Raw genomic sequence first — 12,384 nt, forward strand, 5'->3', positions numbered from 1 at the left:
TCAAGTGGGGGAATCTGAGCATGCGCAGTGAGCTCGTTGGGAAACAGCGTGTTCTCCACGATACGAGCATAACAAACTAAACCGGGTTTAAAACGTTATTAAATGTAGTTCAGGCTCATTGAAGACGAAGGCTACTTGGGTGGTGACATCGCCTGTGAGGTAGTAAAGGATATACAGACGGATTCAATACGAAACTTTAGTTGTATTGTCAGAACTGTGGTGGTGTTGTTAGCTAGCTAATGTGAAAGCATGTAAACAGAAGCTGGATCGTTTTAAAACTGTAATCTGACTGAAGTCTGGTGCAACATGGGGAAGAAGAAACAGGGCAAGTTTGTGCGCCCTGACAACAAGGGCAAAGACAAACGACACAAGATGAAGGGGAAGTCCTTGGAGGCCTTCACAGAAGAGATGCACACAGCTTTTGAAGGTAACTGTTTATAATTCAAAGTCACGTCTCAGCTGATTTGTGCTTGTCTTTTGTTTAATATGTTGGCAAGTGCAATATGTCCAAAATGCTTGATGAAATACTGAAGGATACATACTGCACCTAAGTTTCTACTATGGAGCATTTACATGACAGTCATGTGTTTTAATGTGGAGACACACGATCTAAATCTATTCAACTTTTAAGGTTGTGTTTAAATGATTTTGGTTATGTAGGTGAATGAGTTTGTATATATATGTACAAATATATAAAGCATTATTTGTATTACATTATATACAATATGCATCACAGGCGAACAACCTTTTTATAGATGTATAGGAAGCTGGTTAAGTATAAGCTAATTATTAATTAATGACATCTCACTCCTTTTCAAATATGTAGATTAAGTCAAGTTTTTCTCCCCTCATCACTGTCTGTAAATAATATTTTTTTTTTTCACTTGTATGTATAATATCTATGTTTTTATTTATATGTTCGAAATAAATAAAAAGGAACTGTAATAATAATTGCCAGTCATGCTTATTTACTTTTTTGCCGACGTGAAAGAGGATGACACTCAACTTTGTTACCTTGCAATTAGTGTTTTTTATTTGATACCTGATCATTTGAGGATGTGTCGTCAATGTGCCTACTTAATGTCTTAATAACAATTGGTCCATGACAAATGTATTTAAATGGAATTTTTTTTAGGATCTATATTTGGTATAATATTCGCCTTTCATGCTCTTTTCAATGTCAAATGATCGCACACCAATGTTGTCAACCTCTGCTATGGTGATATACGATAAATAATGGTAATTGTATAGTTGAAGATCGGTGTGGTTGAAGGAGAGCTGCTCGTATAGACACCTTGAACTTGAGTGAGTTTGTTGACACTCACATAATAATGTGCCCTGTGTCCTCTGTCACTGTCCTTTTTTCCAGCCAGTCTTCACGTCGTAGAGGAAGGAGCGGAGGCCCCTCAGGTGAAGATGCCATGTCCACTCGCCATGTGGGAGTTGGGTCACTGTGATCCTAAACGCTGCACTGGCAGAAAGTTGGTACGCAAAGGGTTTGTACGCAACCTGCGCCTCAACCAGAGGTTTAATGGACTCGTACTGAGTCCGATGGGCACAAAGTATGTTACGCCAGCAGACAGGTGTGTTGAGTCTTCTACTGCATCAACTACACTGATCAAAATAAATGCAGGCCTGTAAATGATCTTGTTTATTATAGTAATAACACATGAGGATGATATATAAGATCAACAGTCAGACCGACAATAGATAATTGATCCCATAAACAATACTTTATACTTGTGATAGTATGAATGTAATTGTCTGTGATTTAAAAGAAGCCATGTCGCCCTTTATGCACAGAGAGATTGTGGCTCAAAACGGTTTAGCGGTGATTGACTGCTCCTGGGCCAAACTTGATGAGACGCCCTTCAGCAAGATGGTCGGAACTCACCCCAGGTTACTGCCGTTCCTCGTAGCTGCAAACCCAGTCAACTACGGCAAGCCTTGCAAGTTGTCTTGTGTTGAGGCTTTTGCTGCAACATTCTGCATTGTCGGTGAGTGTGTGGCTTCACTTGACCGGGATTTCGGTTCTGCATTGACCGCTTTTTGTATTCAGTTTTGACGATGAAACTCAGCCACACCTTTTTGGATTTTGCAGGTTTTAAAGAACTTGCAGAGCTCGTATTGCAGAAATTCAAGTGGGGGAGAGGGTTCCTGGAGCTGAATAAAGTCCTGCTGGAGCGCTATGCTGCTTGCCAGTCAGAGGAAGAGCTGCTCGCTGCAGAGAAGGATTATCTCACATCCAAACCAGAGGAGGACGACTTTGGTAAAATCAGGAATAAATATATTAATTTACATATTTATGTTGCAGTGGCAGCTGTATTTCTTTTTTTTTATTTTTCAATATAAATTCGTAGCCCTGAAATGTGTTTTCAAACATTATAATAATGAAAGCTCTCTCTCAGGACAATTACAGCTGAATCATGAGTAATTGCATTTACGGAAACTGAGCGTACCAACTCGATCTATTTATTTTGAAGGTTCTCCAACATTGGTTGTAGTTTTTTGTTTTTTACTGTAGTGACTCACCACTGTAAAGTTATTTTTGGGAAAAACCCTGGTTTCATTCCTTTTAGGGATGTACAATCCTAAAACACAATTTCAGTTTATTTCAATTATCTGTGAGTAAAATAATTAATTAAAAACTAAAGGTCATTGTTAGTTGGAGCATCGGACTCATGATTTTATCAACACTAATGTGTTCCTTGCATTGTCTCCTCTACTGATGATCAATAATCAGATGTTATTAACTGTTATGCTGTACTTCCTTAATTTATTTTTGATTAATGTGATTCTATTTGAATTGCCGAACGAATCAGACATGTGGGCAGTAAGTCAGGAGTCTGGGACAAGAGTGATTGTGTCCTTCATGTCTGGAAAATTGCCCCACATGGAGAGAGCTGCATGCTATTGCCTAATGTTGACACAATTTTCTCTTGAATGAAATCATCTCTCTTTTCCACAGATCCTTTCGATGTTAATTCAGGAGTAGAGTGTAGGAATCTCAACAGACACCAGTGGTAAGTGTTTAGTATTTCTCATGAAGGCATTAAATGTATACCATCTATCAGAAAGGGGCAATCCCTCATACTTACTGCTAAATCTTGTCGTAATGTACATGCTTTTAAATGATGAGTTACTACTGATCCAGTCATTTTAAAGCTGTCAAACAGATTTTTTTTTTACTTGACACAACTTCTAATTTACAACAGAAAGTGACCAAAATTAAAAAAAATCTATAAACTATAAGATAATGCTGGTTTCCCATGAGTATGTTTACTTAGCTCATTGACCTGTCATGTCTGTTTTCAGTGAACCTGAAGACGATGATTCTGATGAGGACACGGACACCTCTGAGGACGATGAAGCTGAAGATGAAGCTAAAGATGAGGCGGAAGATGAGGAGGAAGATGAAGAGGAAGATGAGAAAAAGGAAAGCAACGACGAGTCAGGAAGCTCCTTGCATCATAAAGTAGATGAGAAGAGAGAATCAGGCTCATCACAATAAAGCATCTTTTAACCATGGGGGATTATTTCTAACACGAGAACTGGCTAATCTTGTTTTACTCCTAAATTAATCGACTGCAATTTTGGGTCAGTTTTGTATTGAACCATGAAAATAATCAAAATAAATATTTTTCTTGGAATCAAATGAGTGCCTGCAGTCTTCATTCAAGTTAAGGTGCATGAATTATTTTTTTAAACATTTAACTTAATATGCTATAAAAGACGATACATCTCTCTGTGGTGAATTAAGATCAAATCTAAAACACTGGCGCAGACGCAGCCTCGTTGCTCCAGGTCTCTGAGGAGGAGAAGTTGAGTCGGTTGTAAATGTGGCGAGGAGGGGAGGGGAGGGGAGGGGAGGGGGGGGCGGACACAGCGGGACTCTCCTCCGCTGTCCTGCGTTAACATTGTTGTGGAACGACGTCACAGCTCGAAAATGAAGGCGCAGAGGCAGCCATTACTGGAGCTTCTCTAATTATTTTATTCCAAATAAATACTCGAGGGAAACTCCCATGGCAAGAGCTACAAGTCAGCTGGTGAGTGTCGCAGCTTCCACGCCAACGACGACTCGAAGCCGGGGTTGAAGATGTGGAGCGCGGCGGCTGTTTGACAACAAATAGTCCGGCGGGGCCTTCATGTGCAGAGCGGTGCTAGCCGCGGAGGAGCCTCGGCGCTACGAGTCACTAGCCAGCAGCGCTAGCTCGCTAATGTTTGCTAACACAACACCGAATGCTCGCTGCGTGGATCGGGTCCGTCTAACACTTGGCTTGGTTCGCGGTTACTGCTCATCGGGAACATTTGGCGCTGACTTGTTATTTAAATACACTTGCTGTCAGTTTTATGATCCGCAGAGCCAGTCCCCGTGGCCAGCATCTGTCGGCTAGCGTTAGCTACACGGGTTCGCGCTTTCGAACGATGATGCTACTTGCTAACCAGCTAGCTTTAGCTTCATCGCGTTCCACCTTTAGTTGGTAGGTAGCATTTTAAGGTTAACGTGCTGTGGCTCGACTGTCAACCCATTAACTCTCACACTTTGACATTAACCTCATCGCACAGACTTTGAACGAGACTAAGGGATGTTCGGTGGGAACTGCAGCATGTTTTGAAGGGACTTATGTTACCTGGCTTGCTAACGTTAGCTAATTGCCTGGCTGTTAGCGGTAAGTTTGTAACTCGCTGTCAGCGATGGCCGGCATTATTTGACAAGGCAGCAGGAGCTAGCGTTAGCCTGCTAGCATCCCTTAGTTAGCTAGGAAAGTTCGCTCGGGCCTGTTGGTCCCCGAGTACGGGCGATCACGTTAATGCTACGTATGGTTTTCCGTCAGCTATTCCATGTTTTACCAATGGTAGTGGATCAGTAGACAGTTCTGTGGCGAGTTGTCAACCCTACAGTCTAGTCCGGATAAGGCAGCTAAATGGCCACACCTTGGTTTTGAATGAGAAGAAGCTAGGCCAACTGTACTAACTATCGCTAACTGAGGTGTAAGCTGAATAACACAATCGCTGACTGTGTAAATAGTCCAATAAGTTAAAATAACGAAGGTTGGTAGATGCCACTAACTATAAGAAAGTCCAACCTGTCGCTGTGTGTTATGTTTGACACATAAGCTGCAATTTGGTGGGTGTCTCGTCAGTGTTTGCTTGGCAACTGGATCATTCACACCCAAATCAGATTGAGTTCAGTGGGTACACCTGTCACATGAAGGCTGTAACTTTGACGCTGTTTTTTCTACTTTAGCCCTGGTGGGTGGGACCACCGGGCTCAGGAGCTGCTTCTTCCAATGGTTGTTCCATGTCCTTATCAATTCCAGACTTTGCTCCTCAAGTGGTCTCCCACGAAATTATTTATTTCAGTCATTATATCCCACAAAGTATTGCGGCACTTAATTTGTATTGGTCGACCTTGGAAAGTGAATTAAACCTACATGACACAGATACTATGTTCAATCTCTTCTAGAGTCATTTACTCTATTGGAAGAGTTTTTCTAACTCTTTGTTTTGTTGATTATATTCTATAGTTTTTAGCTTGTCATTGTATCAACCTTTGCTGTACTGTTTCCCATTGTTATTGTCTTCTCTTGTTTTAGGAAGTTAGAAATGTGGTGTAGTATAACCAAACAATTGCTCACAGTTCAAAGGGACAAACAGCAGTACATGTCAATTTCCATAAACAGTTATTCTTTAAACAAATTGTCATCAATCGCTGTGGTCACTGACACACTTAGGCCTAAACTTGCCAGCATATCTACAGTTAATCTTTGTGAAGGACCATATACTGACTTGTAGTTTCGAGTTCATTAAAAGGTGTGTTTTGACAGTTTTAGACTAGGAAGTCCCCCAGATTTGAAGAAACTATTTAAACCACACATGGATGTGGCAACAAGCTAAAACCGCAACACTCTCACTAATATATTCTCAATGCTTCCTTTTCTTGTTTCAGTATGATGTTGTGCCCATTCAGCCCAGTGTTGTCATCTGTTCCTGCTCGCATCCATCAATGGTAAGAAACCACCCGGACTCCTGCTCGCCACTTGCTATCCCAGGCGCAAGCAGTAGCCACTGTCCCAGCATGGAGGGCTCAGCCTCCGATGCTCGAGCTGCGGGAGCGTCTGCCAGCAGCCAGGTCTCAGACCTCCGCGCACAGCCGGCTGTGCAGACCCCTCAGCCACGCAAGAAGAAGCCAGAGGACTTCAGATTCGGCAAGATACTGGGAGAGGGCTCCTTCTCAACGGTATGTAACTTGCATTCCATGTCGTGTTTGAGTTATACTTGGGTAGATGTTGCTACATGCTAGCATTCTTTTTATTAATATACCTGGATGAGTCATCCACAGTTCATTTGCGGTGTAATGACAAAACAGGGCCTAAGATTTACTAGATTCTGACATAAGCTGCTTTCAGACATGCACTGAACTTCCCAAGTTTTTCCTTATTTCCTCTGCGGGAGGTGCTTGTGTGAAAGTAAATGTCTGATTGAGACGCTCCAGTCTCTGTGGATTTTATCCACCGCGCCTCCTTGTATAATGTCTGTTGAAATTCAGTAGAAGTCTATGTAAGAACACAGTAGGGGATCCCTGCAGGATTCACCGCAAGTGAGTAAGTGGGGTTGATGACGCTTCTAGCATGCGACAGAGGTAAAAATGAAAAAAAGAAAAACAAATATCTCCCAATGACAAACGTGTGGAGAACACTGACAAATATGTCAAGAGAGTTTGCGGTGACGAGCTCACACCGGTGTCTGTTGTCGAGAAAATCAAGTGATCGCCGCAGCGGACTTAATACGTCGCCTCCTGCTGCACAAGCCCTCGTCTGAAAAATGCAGAGGATTTGTTGCTGTTGTGAACACGTCTGTGCTGAGAACCTCCTGCTGTGATGTGCATGTGTGAAAGGCAGACTGTGGGTAAACTCTGTAGCCAATTCTCCGGATTTTACCCGCAGGTCATGTCTGAAAACAGCTTAAGTAACATGCTGTGTGTTTTCTGTTCTTTTATCCTAAGGTTGTCCTGGCAAGAGAGCAGGGAACAGGGAAAGAATATGCAAGTAAGTAATGCTGCAGCAGTTTTCAATTAATGCAGTGAATTGCACTTTATTAACAATATGACTGTTTTTTTTACTAATACGCTGAAATTCTCTTTTGTCTCCTCCAGTTAAGATTTTAGAGAAGCGCCATATTATGAAGGAGAACAAAGCCCAGTACGTGAAAAGAGAAAGGGATTTGATGTCAAATCTAGATCACCCATTCTTCGTCAAACTCTACTTCACATTTCAAGATGATGAGAAGTTGTGTATCCTTTTAACATGTACAGTTTGACAAGTCATTTTTTTTATGTAAGCAACATAACTGTTTGAATATGAAAAAGTTGTGTTCCAACATTTTATTAACAGTGATTAAAGTGATCCTTAACTCGCTGTTCTTAGATTTTGGTCTCAGCTACGCCAAGAATGGAGAGCTCCTCAAATACATTCGCAAAATTGGTTCATTTGATGAAACCTGTACTAGATTCTACTCAGCTGAAATAGTTTGTGCTCTAGAATACTTGCACAATAAGGGGATAATACACAGGTAAGACTTCTGTTTGTTTTCATCTGTAATGATAGTTATGTCCTGTTTGTCGTTTCCCTAATATAGTTTTTCAAACAATATTAACTGTTTGTTTTCCCACCATAACCTAATCCTTTCAGAGATCTGAAACCAGAGAATATTCTTCTGAGTGAAGAGATGCACATCCAGATAACAGATTTTGGGACAGCAAAACAGTTATCATCAGACAGTAAACAAGGTATATTCACATCACTGATTTTATATATGGCATGAGTTGGCAGTTTACTCTCTGTGAGCAGTATAAATGTATTCATGTCTTAAAATGATTTATCGCATTGTTTGGCAGCAAGAGCAAACTCCTTTGTTGGAACAGCACAGTATGTGTCTCCAGAGCTGCTAACAGAGAAATCCGCCTGCAAGAGGTAACTAGAATTGATCATCATGCAGCTCATTCACTTGCTATTCACTGTTTTAATGTTGGTCAGATAAAGATGGTTTTACGTCTTAACTTTATTTATCTTTTTCTTCTCGTAGCTCGGACCTCTGGGCTTTGGGATGTATTATCTATCAACTGGTGGCTGGTTTACCACCGTTCAGAGCTGGGTAAGTACTGAGGGGATGTTGCTTTCACAGTTCAGTTCATTCTCATTAATTCTTGCTTCAATAATGGCTGATCGTGTTCTATTGCTGTTTTTCCCCATTTAAGTTAACTGTTAATGATTATTTTAAGTGCAACAAATGCTAAGTGAGAGAATAACTTGCCTCAGCAAACAATATCTCACTTATGGCACACTTCCCTACAGGCTTGTTAATGTTATTTTCCTCTTGTGTTTTATTTATTGTAGAAATGAGTACCTAATATTCCAGAAGATAATCAAGCTGGAGTATGAATTTCCAGAGAAATTCTTCCCCAAAGCCAAGGATCTCGTCAGACAGCTTTTGGTGAGTTGTCAAGTACTCTATGTAAACAGCGACAAAGGTTACTGAAATTAATTTGGCATATTAGTTATCTTTGCTGGTCATGTAATTTAAAGAGCAGTGTTTTTCTAGTGAATGAAAACATTTGTTTCTCTCTTACCATCAGTCACTGGACCCTTCCAAGCGGATTGGCTGCGAAGAGATTGGAGGGTACGACCCTTTGAAACAGCACCCTTTTTTCGATACCATCTCCTGGAGTGACCTACACCTACAGACGCCCCCCAAGCTCACCCCCTATCTGCCAGCCATGTCCGAGGATGATGAGGACTGCTATGGAAATGTAGGATTCCAATGTTATTTTTTATGATTGTCATGATTTACGCCTTACGTATGAAACCTCATACTAACCCACTTTATCGTCTCTCTATGATCTAATTTCCAACCTTAGTACGATGATCTTCTGAGCCAGTTCAGCAACATGCAGGTGGCTCAGTCCAGCTCATCACACTCCCTGTCGCCACATGAATCCACGCCCCCAAAGAGGTCCAGCAGCAACATCGAGCAGTACATCCACGACCTGGACAACAACTCCTTTGAGCTGGACCTGCAGTTCACTGAGGAGGAGAAGCAACTACTGCTGGATAAACAGACCACTGGAAACCTCTGGTAAACTCCCCTCTACATGTTTCACCCTTATCAACCTGTTTGCATGTATGAATTAGTGGCTCATGTTTAGTTTTTGAAGGAAAAGTTGTCACTAATCTGGTATTGCTTCTTTACTCAGGCACCAGTTTGTGGAGAATAACCTGATCCTCAAAATGGGTCCAGTCGATAAACGAAAGGTGTGTAAAATCAAGCCTGTATTAGTTTTATTTTGCATTATTGTAATGTTATACAGCAGTCCAAAATCATTCACCTTAGTGAATGGTCAAAGTCATCTCAGATGTTTGGACCCCACTGTAGTCATAAGTAATAAAATGTACATTTTCTCAGAAGATCAAATCTGTCCAACCTTTGTATGAGGTAACTGTACTTCTCAGCAGAGTGACTTCATATAACATTGCTCAGCCTGGTAGCATTCAGGAAGTGAAGGGGAATTCCCTGCTGTGGAGTGGATAGTCTCTTTTGCCTAATAGCCCCCTCTGTTGGTGATATAATGTTCTGATCTGTGTGGCATTCCATTGCAGGGTCTGTTTGCTCGGCGGAGACAGCTGCTTCTCACGGAGGGACCACACCTGTACTACGTGGATCCTGTTAACAAGGTCCTGAAAGGGGAGATTCCCTGGTCCCTAGAGTTACGCCCTGAGGCCAAGAACTTCAAAACCTTCTTTGTTCACACGGTAATTGACTGTTTATTTCTGATGTCTGTGCTGTAAACTTCCCTCCTGCGATATGTTGACACTTCCCCCTTTTAGAAAATTATCACGTTAAGATCACATTTTAAAATATTTGTCTTCCTTTTCTTCACGTTTGCAGCCTAACCGAACATACTATTTGATGGACCCCAGCGGAAATGCTGACAGATGGTGCAAGAAGATCCAGGAAGTGTGGAGAAAGATCTATCAAAGGCACCAAAACCCTGGCCTATAGGAGTACAGTTCCTCCTGTGGCCACTCCTCTTTAGCTCTGAGGCCAATCACTGAGCAGAGTAACACCCTCTTTAGTGCCCTTCATCACCGCAGTGTAAACAAACTCTTAGAGACGCTGGCATCTAGACCTTGTTTGTTTTCCTGAGTAGAACCATGGGAAAAATACAACTTTGGATTCAGGGTTGCTTTGCTTGTTCTTTGTGCTCTCTGTGAGGCTTCTATTGCATTTTTTCCATGTATGGATGATAAGACTGCCACCATGCACATCTGCTTTTTGTACAGTCTGCAGGAGGAATGAGAAGGGCAAGCTTGTCCTGTAGAGTGAAACAAGCTTGGGTACTGCTAGGACTATCTCAAATGCAAGGACTGGTTTCCTGCTTCAATGATACCATAACACAAAATCTAGCTTTCGTGAACCAGAGCCTATCCTGTTATATTAATTAAACCATATCCTAATCCTACATCGTATGTGCAAGCTGTAGTCAGGCCCCACTTCTAGTGCATATACTCCATAGTTGTAACCAATAGTGTAAGCTGATTCAGTCTCACACGTTTACCAAACTCAAATCCTACACATATACATACATATATATTTTTTTGTCAGAGCCCAAATGTTCCCACGGTATTTGAGTTGTTTTTTTGTCTCTTGGTACTTGCTTATTGCAGTCCAGTTAAGGTCTCTATGTAACAAAGCAGAGTGCTGGTCTGCAGTGAGACATGGGTCTGAGTAAGTCTCTGTACAAGTGTGAGCCTTCCGTAGCTGTTACTGAGGATGTATTGCTAACAGGGGGTGGGTAAACATGCCACTAGCTTGTACTTTCTAATCATAACTTGCTTATCTTTCCTGCATGGCCAGTTTTGTAGCTCAGCTTTGTCCGCTTCTCTCTCCTAGGGCACTGGAGTTATAGGTTATTCAAGTTTAAAGGTGGGTATTTTTTGACTGCATTGGCAACCATTGCGAATATTATTGGATGATTTGGCTGTTCTGTACCATTCACTGGCTATTTCTTTGTGGTGTGAATTCTTTCAATTTCCTTTTTTTTTCTCCGGTGGGATAGTCGGCTCATCTTCAGTACGTCCTATTGAAAACAAAATCGTATGTGCTGACCACCCCATGCTGAACAGAAAACTTTCATCAACAGAGATACATACACATACTATCATTCTCGGAAGCAATCACAATAAAGCTGTCGTCCCTGGACAAGGTGGCAGAACTGCCTCGTTGGGCTTATTAGCCCATATTTTTGTTTTGTTTTTGTTTTCATTCTGACGTTTGGCCCAATAGAAATTAAAGCGATTGATTTAACTTGTGCTCTTGTTTTAGCAATATGTGTTATCATGATGCTTTTAATTTTTGACATAATACCTTAAGGTCCTTCCCAAAGGTCCTCTTCCTTCAGCTGAGTCTGTTTGTGCAGTGTGTGACTGGAGTATAGGTGAATAGGACCCTCAGGCCCTGGGGCCCGGGGCTCGATGTGGTTGGATGTCAGTTAAAGGATATCTATCTGATCCAAATAACCGATGAAAATTGCTGTATCTGTCTATAAAGTTGAGAAAGCACTAGAGAAGTGTTTTCCTCTAGTTAGAGAAATTGTTTGAATCAAGTCGATGGCAGTCGGTTACATTGTGTATGGAAAACTCTACCTGGCTTGTAACTGACTAGAACTGTGATGTACAGATGATGTATTATTAAAATCTGAAGCAAGTAATGCAATGATATTAGGATACAGTTTTTGTATTTTTATTCTTGTATAAGGTTATTTGATGGCTATTGTTTAGCCTCTAGTTCATTCTGTGTTATTTAAATTCTAATATATGAATCATATTTGGATTGAAGTCATGTTCAGGGGCCATGTTGTGTATGTATTGAGATGTAAAGCCTTTGAATGTGAATAATTATTGTAAACTATAATATTTTACAGCTTTTTTCTTACTATATCATACATTTTCTATTTGCTCAGTGATTTAATCATATTCTGATAATTTAATGAATCTGTTCATTCTCTCTCTGATTATTTGTGCGCTAGGTCAGTAGATGTTGAATGATGAATTTTCCACTTAATGCTTGGTAGTCCAGTAATTAAAGCATGTAGGGATTTAGGCATACAAATAAAGCCATGTGTCCTGTCTTCTGTTAACAACCACAGTCAATGACACAGGGAAATCAGTGACAATGGCATCTCACGGCTTCTTTTTTTTTGCAGCATGTAAATAAAGTACCGGCCCTGTTCTCAGTGCTCGTGTCGTGGAAATGACTTAAATGCACTTTAACCCTGCGTGGTCTAAATCCATGATCTGTATGAACAATCATAAAAACCCTGCACCC

General features: G+C 41.1%; 2 protein-coding genes across 2 annotated transcripts; both read left to right on the forward strand.

Annotated features, from left to right (window-relative positions):
- The first annotated feature begins 32 nt into the window (after positions 1 to 32).
- tsr3 (TSR3 ribosome maturation factor) lies at positions 33 to 3,639 on the forward strand. The gene is made up of 6 exons (XM_061094802.1): positions 33 to 427; positions 1,370 to 1,583; positions 1,804 to 1,997; positions 2,102 to 2,269; positions 2,969 to 3,023; positions 3,316 to 3,639. The coding sequence occupies exons 1-6, from the start codon at positions 307 to 309 to the stop codon at positions 3,509 to 3,511; spliced, it is 948 nt and encodes a 315-aa protein (XP_060950785.1). The 5' UTR covers positions 33 to 306; the 3' UTR covers positions 3,512 to 3,639.
- A 293-nt stretch (positions 3,640 to 3,932) lies between these two features.
- Positions 3,933 to 12,292, forward strand: pdpk1b (3-phosphoinositide dependent protein kinase 1b). The gene is made up of 14 exons (XM_061094524.1): positions 3,933 to 4,046; positions 5,951 to 6,241; positions 7,007 to 7,049; positions 7,157 to 7,294; positions 7,428 to 7,572; positions 7,692 to 7,789; positions 7,898 to 7,973; positions 8,086 to 8,154; positions 8,397 to 8,493; positions 8,636 to 8,809; positions 8,918 to 9,135; positions 9,254 to 9,311; positions 9,657 to 9,809; positions 9,946 to 12,292. Exons 1-14 carry the CDS (start codon positions 4,023 to 4,025, stop codon positions 10,057 to 10,059), a joined length of 1,698 nt encoding a protein of 565 aa, XP_060950507.1. The 5' UTR covers positions 3,933 to 4,022; the 3' UTR covers positions 10,060 to 12,292.
- Positions 12,293 to 12,384: the final 92 nt, after the last annotated feature.

Source organism: Limanda limanda, chromosome 21 (genome assembly GCF_963576545.1).
Source record: "Limanda limanda chromosome 21, fLimLim1.1, whole genome shotgun sequence".
NCBI lineage: Eukaryota > Metazoa > Chordata > Actinopteri > Pleuronectiformes > Pleuronectidae > Limanda > Limanda limanda.